Raw genomic sequence first — 17,940 nt, 5'->3', positions numbered from 1 at the left:
ACAATTTTTCAGTTTTTTTTTATACGCACGTTACTAAATTATCAGTAAAGTTAGCGCGTGTTTCCACTTAGCTACAACAATACAAGTTAATAGTATGCAGCCAAGGACAATAAAAAAGTAGTAAATACGCATACATTTTAAAACTTGCATTAAAACCACGTTTCACAATGTTTATTTCTTCCTCTCTCGATAACTTTCTACAAACTCTATCATTATTCTTTCTTTTGTAACGCAATATCAAATACAACTATAATTTCCTCCATGTGACAAGACCACTCCGACGCTAAAACCACTATTTTTATCCTTTCCTGGGACGCTCCGTCAAAGGTCAGTCTTTTTAATAAACGCTAACCACTTCGAGATTCTAACATGAGTAATAGCCTCGTCCGGTCTCGACGAATTTCCAAGAATCAACGACAATCCGACATCATTAAACCCAAATAATAGCCGCCATTGTCGTCCGCATCCACCCATGTGAAAATTCCACCATGCCGGTGCGTGCACGTCCCCGATCGCGAATTAATCACAAGACCCATCGCATCCATCCGTCAAGCGATTCCGCAACCCATTAAAAACATTAATCTAAACCAAATAAAAAACGACCCCATTTCCTCCGCGATGGCCACAATCGACCCACTGGCTTCCCAGCGGTTGCGAAGGAAGCAGAAAATATGGTAATTTTTGTTTCTCGGGGGTAAGTACGGTAATATTGTTAGTAATCGAGTCCATCCGACGACTCTTGACATGACCCCGACAGTATAGGTGTCCCGTTTCCGTCTGTCTGTCTGTATAAATTTTTATTAGAGATAAAATCTCCGAAACTACTGGACCCGTCGTTGTCAAATTTTATGTGTATTTGGATTATCGTATAGATGGTAAAACGATAACCAAAATTTGGCTTATCATCCGCACAAGATGACTTCACCTCCAAAATTTATATTAGTAAATGATATTTAAATTTTATAAAATAAGACACTCCTGCACGTGTGGTGTATGTATAAACATCCAGATTTTTGGGGAAAAAAATGAAGTTGTAGAATTTTTCGTTTTTTCAATTTTTTTTGAAATTTTAATTTTTTGATTTTTATTTTTATGGATTTTTCGGCTTTCGATGTTTCGATTTTCAAGTTTCGATTTGTCAATTTTTCGATATTTCAATTTTGGGATTTTTCGGTTTTGATGTTAAATTTTTCGATTATTCAATTTTTCAATTCTCGATGTCTCAAAATTTCGAATTCTTGATTATTTTTATTTCTCGATTTCTCAATTTTCTGATATTTAGTTTTACGATTTTTCAATATTTCCATTAATTGGTTCTTCGATTTTTTGATTTTTCGACTTTTCAGGTTCTCGACTTCTGGACTTTTCGACTTTTAGATTCGATATTTTGATTTTCCCGTTTGTCGACTTTTGGATTTCCAGATTTTCAATTCGATTTTTCTACTTTTCATTTTTGGGATTTTTCTGTTTTTCGATTTTTCAAATTTTCGATTCTTCACTTTTTTGATATTTAATTTTTCGATTTCTTAAATTTTATGCTTTTCGATTTCTTATTTTTTGATTTTTCAGTTGTGGTTTTTTCAATTTTTAGGTTTTCCGATTTCTCGCATTTTCCTTTTCTTGATTTTTTTTAATTTGTCAATTTCTCTATTTTCTGATATTTAGGAGTAGATTTAGAGTACAGGATAGAATTTTTTGATTCTTCAATTTTCCAATTAATCGATTTTCGACTTTTTAATCGATCAATGCTTTTCGAATTCTCGATTTCTCAATTTCCAGATTTTCGGTTCTTCAATTTTTCGAGATTTTTCTACTCGATTTCACAATTTTATCAATTTTTCGATATCTCAGTTTTTCGATGTTTCATTTTTAAGACTTTTCTGTTTTTCAACTCTTCAATTTTTCTTCGATTTTTCAATTTTTATATTCTCCAAATATTCTAATATTTCAGTTTTTTGACTTTTGAATTTTTAGTTTCTAAATTTTGTATTTTCGAATTTTTAGTTTTATCAATTTTTCAATTCTTCGATTTACAGATATTTCGATGTTTTAATTTTTCGATTTATCAATGCTTCAGTTTTTTAATTTTTTTAATGTTTCCAATATTTTAGCTTTGGGACTTTTATTTTTCTCGATTTTTCGTTTGTTTGATTTTTAAATTTTTCGACTTTACAATTTTTTAATAAGTAGTTCGATTTTTCGATTTTTCCATTTCTCGGCTTCTTGGTTTTTCAATGTTTAAAATTTTCGATTCGCGAGTTTTCAACACTATAGTTTTGGGAATTTTTCTATTTCTGGATTTTTAAATTTTTCGATATTTTAATTTGAAATTGTTCAGTTTGTCGACTTCTCGAATTTTCGACAATTCGACTTCTCGAAAAACTCTCTGGTTTCTGATTTTGGAATTTTCGATTTTCAACTTTGGATATTTCGTTTGCCTGTATGTATTTCGATTCTTGGATTTTTCGAAGTCTCGATTTTCGAATTTTCGGTTTTCCGATTCCTCGAATTTTCTTTTAGATATTGGAATTTTCACGTTGTTTCTTTTTCGAATTTTCGATTTTTAATTTTTTGAATTTCCGATTTTTCATTTTTCGGTTTTTAGGCTCTCTATTTTTTTACTTTTCCAGACGTTCAATTCATCAATTTTTCCGGTATTTGATTGCAATTTTTCGATCTCAGTTTTTAAATGTTTCATTTTTGGGATTTTTCTGTTTTTCGATTCTACAATTTTTCAATTTTCGATTCTTCAATTTTTTTGATATTTTAATTTTTTGATTTCTAAAATTTTTAATTTTTCAGTTTCTTGATTTTTCAATTCTTCGCCTTTTCGATGTTTCGATTTCTCAATTTTTTGATATTTCAGTTTTGGGATTTTTCGATTTTTTGAGTTTTAAATTTTTCGATTACTCAATTTTTCCATCTCATTTTTGGGATTTTTCAATTTTTCGATTCAATTTCTCGATTTCTCAAATTTTCGAGTTAATTTTTTTTATTTTTCGACTTATAAATTTCACGACTTTTTGACTTTTAGATTTTTCTATATTTTGATTTTCCCGTTTCTCGATTTCTTGACTTTTCAATTTTTCGAAATTTGTCTATTTTCGATTTCTCAATTTCATCAATTTTTCTGTTTTTCGATTCCTCAATTTTTCTTCGATTTGTCAATTTTTCGATATTTCAGTTTTGGGATTTTTCGATTTTTTGATTTTTAAATTTTTGGATTACTCAAATTTTCGTTATCTTGATTTTTCAATTTATCAATTTTTCGATTCCTCGATTTACATGTGTTTAGATTTTTTAATTTTTCGATTTTTTTAAATTCTTTGAATTTTTTAATTTTCCAAATTTTAATTTTTCGATTTATCGATGTTTCAGTTTTTTATTTTTTTTTTAATTTTTCCCATAATTTTTCGATATTTAAATCTTGGATTTCTTGATTTCTCGTTTCTTCGATTTTACAATTTTTTAATACTTCAATTTTTCAATTTTTCCAATTCTCCGCTTCTCGGTTTTTCAATGTTTAAAATTTTCGATTCCCCGATTTTTCAAGTTATCAACACTTCAATTTTTGGGAATTTTTCTATTTCTGGATTTTTAAATTTTTCGATATTCCAATTTGAAATTTTTTAGTTTGTCGACAATTCGACTTCTCGGAAAACTTTTTGGTTTTTTCATTTCGGAATTTTCGATTTTTCAACTCTGGATATTTCGTTTGCCTATATGTATTTCGATTCTTGGATTTTTCGAAGTCTCGATTTTCGAACTTTCGGTTTTCCGATTTCTCGAATTTTCCGTTTTTCGATAATTATTATTTGATTCATTGAATTTTCTTTCGATATTGGAATTTTCACTTTGTTTCCTTTTTAATTTTTAATTTTTTTAATTTCCGATTTTTCAATTTTTCCATTCTTCGGTTTTTAGGCTCTCTTTTTTTTTACTTTTCGATTTCCAGATGTTCAATTCATCCATTTTTCCGGTTTCTGATTGCAATTTTTCGATCTCAAATTTTAAACGTTTCATTTTTGGATTTTTTCTGTTTTTCGATTCTTCAATTTTTCAATTTTTCGATTCTTCAATTTTTTTGATATTTTAATTTCTTGATTTCTAAAATTTATAATTTTTCAGTTTCCTGATTTTTCAATTCTTCGCCTTTTCGATGTTTCGATTTCTCAATTTTTTGATATTTCAGTTTTGGGATTTTCCGATTTTTTGAGTTTTAAATTTTTCCATTACTCAATTTTTCGACATCTCATTTTTGGGATTTTTCAATTTTTCGATTCATTCTCGATTTCTCAAATTTTCGAGTTCTTGATTTTTTTTTATTTTTCGACTTTTCAATTTCACGACTTTTTGATTTTTAGATTTTTCTATATTTTGATTTTCCCGTTTCCCGATTTTTAGATGTTTCGGTTTCTCGAATTCTCGATTTCTTGACTCTTCAATTTCCAGATTTCGAATTCTTCAATTTTTCGATCTTTCAGGTTTTTGATTTTTCAATTTTTAGAAAAATTTGTCTACTTTTCGATTTCTCAATTTCATCAATTTTTCGATATCTCAGTTTTTCGATGTTCCATTTTTGGGATTTTTCTGTTTTTCGATTCCTTAATTTTTCTCCGATTTTTTAATTTGTTGATATTTAAAGTTTTTAATTTTTGAATTTTTAGTTTTTAAATTCTACATTTTTCGATTTTTTAGTGTTATCGATTTTTCGAATTTTCTATTTCTTGATGTCTCAAATTTTCTAATTCTTATATTTTTTTTATTTCACGATGTCTCAATTTTCTGATACTTAGTTTTACGATTTCTCAATTTTTCCATTAATCAATTCTTCGATTTTTTTTATTTTTCCTCTTTTCAATTTCACGACTTTTTGATTTTTAGATTTTTCTATATTTTGATTTTCCCGTTTCCCGATTTTTAGATGTTTCGGTTTATCGAATACTCGATTTCTTGACTCTTCAATTTCCAGATTTCGAATTCTTCAATTTTTCGATCTTTCAGGTTTTTGATTTTTCAATTTTTCGAAATTTGTCTACTTTTCGATTTCTCAATTTCATCAATTTTTCGATATCTCAGTTTGTCGATATTCCATTTTTGGGATTTTTATGTTTTTCGATTCCTTAATTTTTTTCGATTTTTCAATTTTTTGATATTTTAAGTTTTTGATTTTTGAATTTTTAGTTTTGAAATTCTATATTTTTCGATTTTTTAGTTTTATCGATTTTTCGAATTTTCTATTTCTTGATGTCTCAAATTTTCTAATTCTTATATTTTTTTTATTTCACGATGTCTCAATTTTCTGATACTTAGTTTTACGATTTCTCAATTTTTCCATTAATCAATTCTTCGATTTTTTTTATTTTTCCACTTTTCAATTTCACGACTTTTTGATTTTTAGATTTTTCTATATTTTGATTTTTCCGTTTCCCGATTTTTAGATGTTTCGGTTTCTCGAATTCTCGATTTCTTGACTCTTCAATTTCCAGATTTCGAATTCTTCAATTTTTCGATCTTTCAGGTTTTTGATTTTTCAATTTTTCGAAATTTGTCTACTTTTCGATTTCTCAATTTCATCAATTTTTCGATATCTCAGTTTGTCGATATTCCATTTTTGGGATTTTTATGTTTTTCGATTCCTTAATTTTTTTCGATTTTTCAATTTTTTGATATTTTAAGTTTTTGATTTTTGAATTTTTAGTTTTGAAATTCTATATTTTTCGATTTTTTAGTTTTGTCGATTTTTCGAATTTTCAATTTCTTGATGTCTCAAATTTTCTAATTCTTACATTTTTTTTATTTCACGATGTCTCAATTTTCTGATACTTTGTTTTACGATTTTTCAATTTTTCCATTAATCAATTCTTCGATTTTTTTTATTTTTCCACTTTTCAGTTTCTCAATTTCTGGGCTCTTCGACTTTTAATTTTCCCGTTTCTCGACGTTAGGATTTCCAGTTTTTGTTTTTCAATTTTTCGAGATTTTTCTACTTTTCGATTTCTCAAATTTTCAATTTCAGTTTTTCGATGTTTCGTTTTTGGGATTTTTCTATTTTTGATGTTTATTTTTTAAATTTTTCTGTTTTTCGATTTTCCAAATTTTGGGTTCTTCAATTTTTTTGATATTTAATTTTTCGATTTCTTAAATTTTAGACTTTTTCGATTTCTTATTTTTTGATTTTTCGGTTGTTCGTTTTTTCAATTTTTAGGTTTTAAATTTTATATTTTTCGATTTTTCAGTTTTATCAATTTTTCGATGTTACAATTTTTAAATTTTTTTAAATTCGAGTTTTTCAATTTTTCAGATTTTACTTTTTCGATTTTGGATCATTTCGATTTCTCGATATTTTGATGCTTCGATTTATCCATGTTTTAATTTCCCAATTGCTCGATGTTTCAATTTTTCAATTTTCCATTTTTTAAATGTTTCGATTTTTGATTTTCCAATTTTCCTACATTTTAGTTATAGGACTTCTAATTTTCTTGGTTTTGCGATTTCTCGTTTTTTGTTTTTTAAATTTTTCGATTTTTCAATATTTTAACAGCTGAATTTTTCGATTTTTCATCACTTCAGTTTCGGGAATTTTTCCATTTATGGATTTTTTAATTTTTGGCTATTTTAATTTTAGATTTTTGGGTTTGTCGAGTTCTTGAATTTTCGACTTTTAGATTTCCTGAGAAACTCTTCGGCTTTTCGACATTTCATTTGTCTATATTTCGATTTTCGAATTTTCGGTTTCCGATTTCTCGGATTTTCGTTTTTCGATTATTATGATTCACCGAATTTTCTTTCGATATTCGAAATTTCACTTTGTTTCTTTTTCGATTTTTCAATGTTTCTATTTTTTAATTTCTCAATTTTACAAATTTTTCAATTTTTCGAATTTTCAATTTTTGATTTTTTTTTAATTTCCGATTTTTCAATTTTTCCATTCTTCAATTTTTCGATTTCTCAATTATTTTACTCTTCAATTCGATACGCAAATTTTCAATCTTTCTACATTTAGATTTTTTTAATTTCTGATTTTTTAATTTTTAAATTCTTCAGTTAATTTTTTCACTTTTCTATTTCTCAAAATTTCAATTCTATTCTTCAGTTTTTCGATTCAAAAAATTTTTTTTACTTGTCGATTTTCCGAAATTCCGATTTTTTGGTTTTCCGTTTGTCGATTTTCGATTTTTGGGACTTGTTATTTACGATACTAGTTTTCACTTTGTAGAGGTAAAAAACGAAATCGCAAAATCAAATTTTATAATTTCCAATTGGATTTTAGAATTTTCAAAAAGTGAAATTTTTTTAAAAATATAATTATTACTCTATCACGTACATGTTTAAAAGGAAAAGTAGAAAAATTGCAAATCAATAATTGAAGAAACGTAAAATTAAAAAATCTAAAACTGAAAAATCCAAAAATTGAAAATTTTCATAATGAAAAAAAGAAAAATTATAAAATCAGAACTTTAAAAATTCGAAAAATTGAAGAAACAAAGAAAATAAAAAACCGAAACGATAAATTGCAAATAGAAAAAATTGACGAAGAACATTCCAAAGTTGTAAAATTGAAAAAGTGAAATATTTAAAAAATTATTGTTACATACTTAAAACGAAAATTAGAAAAATTGAACAACCATGAAACTGAAAAATTTAAAACATTGAAAAACTGAAAAAAAATGAAGAAATAAAAAAACATGAAAAATTCAAAAATTGGAAAACTGAAAAATTTAAAAGTAAAAACTCGAAAAATTGTAAATCGAAAAACTCAAGAAAAAAAAAAAGAAATATTGAAGGAGCGGGGGAAGCTTAGTTTAATAGAAAAAAAGTACAATAACTCAAAAATCTCTCACCGTATCCGGGAGGTAGGTCGAGCTTGCTCGTCTGCGCCGCCCCCTGCTGCGCGTTGGCCTGCGTCTGCTGCGCCGTCCCGCCGCCGGCGTTCCTGTTGTTCCTGCCCGAGCGCCGCCTGCTGCTGCCGTCCCGCCTCTCGTCGCCGCTGCGCTGCCGCCGCTCGCGCGCCGCCGCCCGCGGCTGGCCCTGCCCCATCTGCGGGCTCACCACCTCACTGCCACCGTTCACACTCAGATTGTTGTTTGGGACGCCGTTGCTGGCGTTGCTGTTCGGCGCGTTACAACTGATATTGTTCGGCGCCGGCACTACCGACGTCGACGTCGGCGACGGCATCGTTATGAAGTTGCGATTGTCGTTGGGCGGGGAGGCGGGGCTCGTCGGGACGCTCGGCGTCGGCCGCGACTCCTTCTGGGGACTGACGACGGGCGAGACCGGGGAGGTGCTCGAGCTGGGGGTTATGGTCTCGACGGTGTTGTTGTTGAGGATTTCTTGGACGTTCTGCAAAAAGATGTACACGATATAAACATAATCAACATGCTTTCACGAAATAAATAAAATAATAATGAAGTTTCCAGACCTGAACTACTGCGATCGCGATCCCACGAATATATTTCTTTGCGAACTAGAACTTGTGTACTTTTTAAGGAGGATTTTGGAAATGAAATGCGAAAAAATCAGGAGGATGTTGATTGATAAATTGAGAATTACTGCGAATTGATAACGATCACGTCCACGAGTGTTTTAAGAAATCTACAAAATCCATCTTTATTCTCGTGTAAACTTAGATCTTATCTTAATCACTTTAGTGTTTTGCGAATATCACTTATATTGTTTGGTTATTTGCAATCTCTTAAAAAAAAAAAAAAAAAATGGTTGAAGGTTTATTTCGACAGAACTTTGAAAAAGCGGTCAATGTGAAATATATCTAAAGCGGGAAAAAATATTTTGAAAAACTCGAAACATAGAGAAAGCGAAAATACGAGAAGCTAAAAAATTTTTAAAATCGAAAGTTCAAAAAACTGAAAACCCGAAAAATCGAGCAATTGAAACATCAAAAAATCGAAAATTTCAAAAATCGAAGAATTGCAAAATAATAAAAAAAAAACAAATGGAAAAAGTAACAAATCCCAACACTAAAACGTCGAAAATTGGGAAATCGAAAAAATGAAAAATCGAAACTTTGAAAAAATGAAAAAAAAAAACGAGAAATCAAACATGAAAATATCGAAAATTCGAAAAGTCAAAACATCCAAAACTTGAAAAAACATCGAGAAATCCAAACATGAAAAGATCGAGAAGTCGACAAGTCGATAAGTCGAAAAACAAAAATGGAAAAATTAAAAATTGAAAAATTTAAAATCCAAAAAACTGGATAAATCGAAAAATCGGAAAATTGAACGAAGGAAAAATCTAAAATTTAAAACCCCGAAAAACCGAGAAATTCCCAAAATTAAAATGTCGAAAAATTTTAAAAACCAAAAAACCGACATTTCGAGAAATCGAAAATTCAAAAAATTAATAAATAGAATTTTGAAAAACGAAAAAACTGAAAAATAAAAAAGATAAATCGAAAATTAAAAATTGCCCAAAATTGAAGAATTGGGAAAACGAACAATCGAAGGTCGAAACATCCAAAAATTGAAAAAACATCGTGAAATCGAAACATGAAAAGATCGAGAAATCGAACAATCAAAAATTGAAAAATTTAAAATTCAAAAAACTCGATAAATCGAAAAATCTAAAATTCAAAAAATCGAAAAATTAAAATGCCGAAAAATTGAAAAATTCCCGAGATTCAAATGCAGGAAATTTTTGAAAAAACGAAAAACCGACTTACTGAGAAATTGAAAATTCGAAAGACTGAATTATTAAAATATAAAAACAAGAAATAGAGACAAAAAATTTTGAATTTAAAGATCGAAAATTTGAAAAATCTAAAAGTGAAATGTCGAAAATTTGGGAAATCCAAAAACAGAAAACTCGAAATAGTGAAAACAACGAGAAATTAAAAAATTAGAAATTGAAAATTTTGGAATTCAAAAAACTGGATAAATAGAGTTTTGAAAAATGAAAAAGACAAATGGAAAATTAAAAAATTCCAACACTAAAATGTCGAACATTGGGAAATGGAAACATGAAAATATCTATAATTCGAAAAGTCGAAAAATTGCCCGAAAGTGAAGAATTGGGAAAATTGAAAAAAGATCGTGAAATCGAACAATTAAAAATTGAAAAATTTAAAATTCAAAAAACTCGATAAATCGAAAAATTGGAAAATTGAACAACTGAAAAATCTAAAATTTAAAAAAATCGAAAAATTACAATACCGAAAAATTTTAAAACCAAAAAATACAAAAAAGACAAATTGAAGAACTAAAAAAATCCCCAATCTAAAATGTTGAAAATTGTGAAATCGAAACAATGAAAAATTGAAAAAACCGAGACATCGAAACATGAAAAGATCGACAAAACGAAAAGTACGAAAATCGAAATGGTCCAAAATCGAAAAATCGAGAAAAAGATCAATCGAAAAAATTGAAACAACGAAATTTCGATAAATCGAAAAATGGAAAAACTGAAACATCAAAAATTAAAAAAAACATCAAAAAATCGGAACATGAAAAAAATGAGAAATAAAAAAATTAGAAATTGAAAATTTTGAAAACATCGAAATTTAGATAAAATCTAGAATCTAAAAGATCGAAAAATTAAAATGCCGAAAAATTGAAAAATTCCCAAGACTCAAATGTAGAAAATTTTTGAAAAAACGAAAAACCGACTTACTGAGAAATTGAAAATTCGAAAGATTGAATTATAAAAATATAAAAACAAGAAACAGAGACGAAAAATTTTGAATTTAAAGATCGAAAAATTGAAAAATCCAAAAGTGAAATGTCGAAAATTTGGGAAATCCAAAAACAGAAAAATCGCAAAAATGAAAAAAAACGAGAAATCAAAAATATAGAAATTGAAAATTTTTAAATTCAAAAAAATCGATATAACGAAACATCGAAATTTAGATAAAATCTAGAATCTAAAAAATCGAAAAAATAAAATGCCGAAAAATTGAAAAATTCCCAAGATTCAAATGTAGAAATTTTTTGAAAAAACGAAAAACCGACTTACTGAGAAATTGAAAATTAGAAAGACTGAATGATAAAAATACAAAAACAAGAAATAGAGAGGAAAAATTTTGAATTTAAAGATCGAAAAATTGAAAAAATCCAAAAGTGAAATGCCGAAAATTTGGGAAATCCAAAAACAGAATAATCGAAACAGTGAAAAAAACGAGAGATCAATAAATTAGAAATTGAAAATTTTGAAATTCAAAAAATCGATATAACGAAACATCGAAATTTAGATAAAATCTAGAATCTAAAAAATCGAAAAACTAAAATGCAGAAAAATTTAAAATCCCAAGATTCAAATGTAGAAAATTTAAAAAAAAAAACGAAAAACTGACTTACTGAGAAATTGAAAATTCGAAAGATTGAATTATAAAAATATAAAAACAAGAAATGGAGACGAAAAATTTTGAATTTAAAGATTGAAAAATTGAAAAATCCAAAAGTGAAATGTCGAAAATTTGGGAAATCCAAAAACAGAAAAATCGAAACAGTAAAAAAAATGAGAAATCAAAAAATTAGAAAATGAAAATTTTGAAATTCAAAAAATCGATATAACGAAACACCGAAATTTAGATAAAATCTAGAATCTAAAAAATCGAAAGATTAAAATGCTGAAAAATTGAAAAATTTCCAAGATTCAAATGTAGGAAATTTTTGAAAAAACGAAAAACCGACTTATTGTATGTCTATAATTCTATGTAAAGGTAATTGTATGTTTATAATTTTATGTAAAGGTATATCCGTTAATAAACATTATTAATTAATGAATTATTGAGAAATTGAAAATTGGAAAGACTGAATTATAAAAATATAAAAACAAGAAATAGAGACGAAAAATTGTAAATTTAAAGATCGAAAAATTGAAAAATCCAAAAGTGAAACGTCGAAAATTTGGGAAATCCAAAAACAAAAAAATCGAAACAGTGAAAAAAAAGAGAAGGCAAAAAATTAGAAATTGAAAATTTTGAAATTTAAAAAAATCCATATAACGAAACATCGAAATTTAGATAAAACCTAGAATCTAAAAAATCGAAAAATTAAAATGCCAAAAAATTGAAAAATTCCCAAGATTCAAATGTAGAAAGTTTTTGAAAAAACGAAAAACCGACCTACTGAGAAATTGAAAATTCAAAAGATTGAACTATAAAAATATAAAAACAAGAAATAGAGACGAAAAATTTTAAATGTAAAGATTGAAAAATTGAAAAATCCAAAAGTGAAATGTCGAAAATTTGGGAAATCCAAAAACAGAAAAATCGAAACAGTGAAAATTTGAAAAACCACCCGAAAATCCTAAACATGGAAAAATCGAGAAATCGAAATGTCGAAATGGCTCAAAGTGGGAGATTTAAAAAATGAAAAACTGAAAATTTTAAAAATCGATAAAACGAAATATCGAGAAATTAAACAATCGAAAAATCGAAACACCCAAATTTCAATAAACCGAGATCGAAACATGAAAAAATCAAGAAACCGAAAACTCGAAAAGTAGAAAAACTGAAAAATTGAATTAGAAACTTAAAAAATCGCGAAATAGAAACATCAAAAATGTAAACTTTGAAAAGACTCAAAAATCGAAAATCCCAAAACTAAAATCTCGAAAATTTGGAAATCGAAAAATCCAAACATCGAAATTTATATACATATCGAGATCGAAAAATTGAAAAAGCAAAAATTGAAAGATCGAATAAACAAAACACCAAAGCATCGAAAAATCTAAAACTTAAAAATTCGAAAAATTAAGACACCGAAAAATTTAAAAATTCCCAAGATTCAAATGTTGAAAATTTTTGAAAAAAAACATGAAAAACCGACTTGTTGAAAAACCGAAAATTGCAAAGACTGAATTATAACTTAAAAAAAGAAGAAATCGAGACTACAATTTTAAATTTAAAAATCGAAAAACTGAAAAATCTCTAAACTAAAACGTCGAAAATTTGAGAAATCCAAAAATACAAAAATCGACAGATTGAAAAATTGAAAAAAACACCCGAGAAATCGACACATGACAAGATTCAGAATTGGAAAGTCGAAAAACCGAAATATCGAAATGGTCCAAAATCGAAAAATTAAAAACTGAAAATTTTAAAAATCGATAAAACAAAAGAGTGAGAAATTGAAAAATCGAAACATCCAAATTTCAATTAATTGAGAAATTCAGACATTGAGAAAACCTGAAGAAATCGAAACATTAAAAGATCAAAAAATCAAAAACTCGAGAAGTAGAAAAACTGAAAATCGAATTGGCCTAAAATCGAAAAATCGAGAAATTGAACAATCGAAAAATAGAAAAATCAAGCAAGCGAAACCACAAAAAATCTAAATTTTAAATAAAATATCGAAGAATTAAAAGCCGAAAAATTCAAAAATCGGGATGTGGAAACATAAAAAATGTAAAATTTAAAAAATCGAAAAACTGAAAAATAAAAAAACAAAAAAATTTTAAACTTAAGAAAAATTGGAAAAGCCAAAACTGAAATGGCAAAAAATTTAAAAATCGTAAGATCCAAAAATTAAAAAAACATCAAGAAATCGAAACATGAAAGGATCGGGAAATCGAAAAATTTAAATTTTGAGAAACTTTTCAAAATCGAAAAACCGACATGTCAAATCGAAAATTCGAAATAGAAAAACAAAAAAATCGGGAAATAAAAACATCAAAAATGTAGAATTTAAAAACAAAAAAATTTTAAATTCAAAAATAGTAAAACTGAAAAATCCTATAACTGAAATGTTGAAAAATTGGGAAATCCAAAAATACAAAAATTGAAAAATCGAAATAAACACCCGAGAAATCGACACACGACAAGATTGAGAATCGAAAAGTCGAAAAACCGAAATATCGAAATGGCCCAAAATCCAAAAATTAAAAACTGAAAATTTTTAAAATCGATAAAACGAAAGATCGAGAAATTGAACAATCGAAAAATCGAAACAATCAAATTTCAATAAATCCAGAAATCGAGACAATGAAAAAACCTGGAGAAATCGAAACATGTAAAGATCAAAAAATCGAAAACTCGAAAAGTAGAAAAACTGAAAATCGAAATGGCCTAAAATTGAAAAATCCGGAAATTGAACAATCGAAAAATAGAAAAATCAGGCAATCGAAACCTCAAAAAATCTAAAATTTACAATAAAATACCGAAAAATTGAAATATTTTGAACATCGAAAAACCGACATGTCGAATCGAAAATTCGAAATAGAAAAAAAAAAAAAATCGGGAAATGAAAACATCAAAAATGTACAATTTAAAAACATGAAAATAAACGAGAAACAGAAAAATGTTTAATTTAAGAATAGTAAAACTGAAAAATCCCAAAACTGAAATCGCGAAAAATTGGGAAAACGAAAAATTCAAAAATCAGAAACGTCAAAAATTTTGAAAATCGGATAATCGAAAGGTCCACAAGTCGAAAAAAGCGAAATGACCCGAATTAAAACTGAAAAATTTAAAATAGAAAAAATCAATTAATCAAAAAAAAAGCTATAATCCAAAAATTGAAAAAGCATTGAGAAATAGGAACATGAAAAGATCGAGAAATTGAGAAGTCGAAATACCGAAAAATCGAAATGGCCCAAAATCGAAAAATTTAAAAATGAAAACTTTTTAAAATTGGATTAATCGAAAAATTGCATGATTGAAGAATGAAAAAATCGACAATTTAGAAAATCGAAAAACCAAAAACCCGAAACATCGAAAAATTGGACAATTAAAAAACTGAAGAATAGAAAAATCGAATAACTAAAACGTCGAAAAATCGAGAAAAATAAACATCCTTATATAATTTTGATTTTTTTTTTCCTCCAAAATCTCGTTGTTTAGAATAAAAATTCAGCAATATGTTACGTTTTAACACTGAAAATAACATTTACTCCACAAAATTATAAGATGACGTCATCAATTTCTGGGAGGGACATGAACGGATAAATTTTGATTAAGCATTTACCATTCTTGCCATAACCTCAAAAAAAGGTTTGCAAGATTTCAAAGCATTCAATTTTGTAATTTCAAAATTAAAGTGTAACATGTATGCAATTTTTATTTTAATTTTTATAAAAATCTACAGTAAAAACTCAACACGGATTCATAAACCACAAAATTTAAACAACATTTACTATTTTAAAATATGGTGATGACGTCACTCAAATTGTGGTTACATTTCGAATATTATTTGTTTAACAAAAATCGATACAGACGGCAAACAGGTCATGAAACATAGAGAAAACATGAAAATAGGTAGTCGCCCGATGAACTCGATTACAATACTTCTTCAGTTTACGCCTAGGAAGTGAAAAATGAAATACATGTTGCATTTCTTGCTTTAATTTGTTAATTATGAAAACTACTGGACTGATTGACGTCAAACTTGATATGTATTTTAAGAACATCGCGTATAATTCAGCTCATCAACCATACCTCGATTCCCAATCGATATTAAACCCCAACCAGCCCAACAACCCTCCCGAACCCCACTTTTAGCTCATCCATTTAAAACAAAACCCCCCTCACCGTGTTGTCCACGTTCCCATTATTATTCTCGGCCTGGTTCGACGGCCTCCTCCTCGCCTTGCCCGTCGACTGGGGTTTAATCCATTGCGTTGACCTAGTGATATGATTGACGTAATAAGGCCTCCCATTACTCGTCCTCCTCTCCTCCCAGCCCGGAGGCAGATCGTCGTTATTCGAGGGGGACGAATCCCGGTCCGAGGGGCCCCGCAGCTCCCCCTGCGGCCCGACGACGGCCAGAGGAGTTCCGCTGCAGGGTCCGTCCCTGGACAACAATGATATGATGATTTGACCCTTCACGGGCTCGCTGTCTTCTTGGGACGACTTGCCGAGGTCCAGGCATTGGTCTGGAGATGGCAAAAATGAAAGAATTAAAAAACGGTTTCGTCACATGTCATGTATTAATAATAATTATTGTGGTTTGTTACGGAATGGTGCACTCGTCATGCGACATGTGGCGATTCCGGCCAATAAAAATAACGGCCGTACGGTACTGGGAATGATCGTTATTACGTGTGCGGTGGGCGAGAAAGTGAACGGAATGGGAGATATGGGCGGTTCTGGGTGTCTTTGGATCATGCGAAAGGATTAAGATGAGTTGGTTTATGTGATGGCTTTAATTATAGTACCGATGGTACGACCGCTGGGGTTTTGGTTAGTCATTGAGAATTTATATAACGATTTTGTCATTTCCTCAATGAGGAAACTTTAGAGTGAAGAAACTGAAATTTATGTCTACTCATTTGGTGGTACCACTTAAAAACAATTCATTCAACTCCAATCAAGTATAGCGTACGCAAAATATAGATTGGCCGAGCAATTTTGATTGAGTAATTATTTTTAATTTAAGTGTCATCAAAGTGTTGATCAATTTCATATGGATGTGTCATTTATAAAAAACCTGACATTCATTGGTCACATGTTAGACGCAGCGAAAAGTACTATCTACACTTTTTCAAAAAAAATTTGACATATAATCGCGAAAAAAAAATTATGATGTTTCACGTTTATGCTAATAAGTTTGACAACAAGTGGTGATCAATTTCATATGGATGTGTCATTTATAAAAAACCTGACATTCATTGGTCACATGTTAGACGCAGCGAAAAGTACTATCTACACTTTTTCAAAAAAAATTTGACATATAATCGCGAAAAAAAAATTATGATGTTTCACGTTTATGCTAATAAGTTTGACATTAACTGTCAAACAACCTAAAAATCTGTATGAGTATGGTAAAAAATCAAGACGGATTCATAAACCACAAATGTAGGGATGTTATTCTATGGAATTTGTTTGGGAATTAAAAATTAAAAAGCATAAAAATTGATGAAAAATAAAACAAAGGAGAAATCGGAACATTTCAAATTTAAAAAACGAAGAACTAAAAAACACCGAGAAACCGAAACATGAAAAGATCGAGAAATCGAAAAGTCAAGAAGTCAGAATATGCAGAAATTAAAACATCGAAATATTTAAAAATCCTCGAAATAGAAATGTCAAAATTTAAATATCTACATGACAAGAAATCCAAAATTCCATCGTCAAAAAATAAAAATTTTAAAAATCGAAAAACTGAAAAACAAAAAACCTAGAAATTGAAAAATTTTAAAAAACGAAAAATTGAAAAACCCAAAACTAAAAGTCGAAAAATGGAAAAACTGAAACATTCAACAATTGGAAAAAAAATCGACAAATCGAAAAAACGAAATCCGAAAAATCGAGCAATCGAAAGATCAAAAAATTAAAATACCGAAAAATTCAAACATATCCAAAATTGAAATGTTGAAAAATTTTAAAATTCTAAAAACTGGCAAGCTGACAAATCGAAAATTGGAAACAATAAAAATGCAAAATTTAAAAATCGAAAAACTGTAAAAATCAGAAAAAATGAGAAATCGAAAATTTTCAAATGTAAAAATCGAGAAACTGAAAAAACACCGAGGAAACGAAATATGAAAAGATCGAGAAATCGAAAAGTCAAGAAGTGAAAAAATCGAAAAATTAAAAATTGAAAAACTTCAAAAGTCTTCAAAACAGAAGTTAAGAATGACATTCCACAGTATTGATGTTTTTCTCGAAAAATCTGTATGTCTAGGGTAAAAAATCAAGACGGATTCATAACCCACAAGTGTAGGGATACGTTTTTTTTATAGAATTCGTTTGGAAATTACAAAGCATAAAAATGGATGAAAAGCCACAAAAACGCAAAAAGGTACAAAATGCACAAAAAAAAAGTAAAAAAAGGGAAATAAAAATAACAAAATTGCCACGAACAGAAAAAAAAAAACAAAGAAAGTCCAAAAAAGTTACACCAGCGGCATAAAAAGATTGAGAAATCGAAAAATCGAGAAGCAGAAAAACCGGTAAATCAAAATCCGAAAACTCGAATAACAGGGAAAGATCGAACAATCGAAACATCAAAAAATTTAAAATATCGAGAAATTAAAAGATCG

At 28.5% G+C, this 17,940-nt stretch overlaps 1 protein-coding gene across 1 annotated transcript in view; it reads right to left on the bottom strand.

Moving 5' to 3' along the window:
• The window catches only part of LOC135132147 (E3 ubiquitin-protein ligase SMURF2), a 63,861-nt gene that overhangs the window by 24,616 nt on the left and 21,305 nt on the right, over positions 1-17,940 (bottom strand). The window contains exons 4-5 of the mRNA XM_064060122.1: positions 15,488-15,831; positions 7,845-8,343 (exon numbers count right to left, since the gene is read on the bottom strand). Of these exons, the coding sequence (XP_063916192.1) occupies positions 7,845-8,343; positions 15,488-15,831 (843 nt within the window). The remainder of the gene's footprint in view (positions 1-7,844; positions 8,344-15,487; positions 15,832-17,940) is intronic.

The sequence above is a fragment of the Zophobas morio genome, unplaced genomic scaffold (assembly GCF_036711695.1).
Source record: "Zophobas morio isolate AGI-343-1 ecotype UQ-CSIRO unplaced genomic scaffold, CSIRO_AGI_Zmor_V1 ptg000021l, whole genome shotgun sequence".
In the NCBI taxonomy this organism is placed as follows: Eukaryota; Metazoa; Arthropoda; class Insecta; order Coleoptera; family Tenebrionidae; genus Zophobas; species Zophobas morio.
This window is presented reverse-complemented; position numbering and strand designations above follow the sequence as displayed.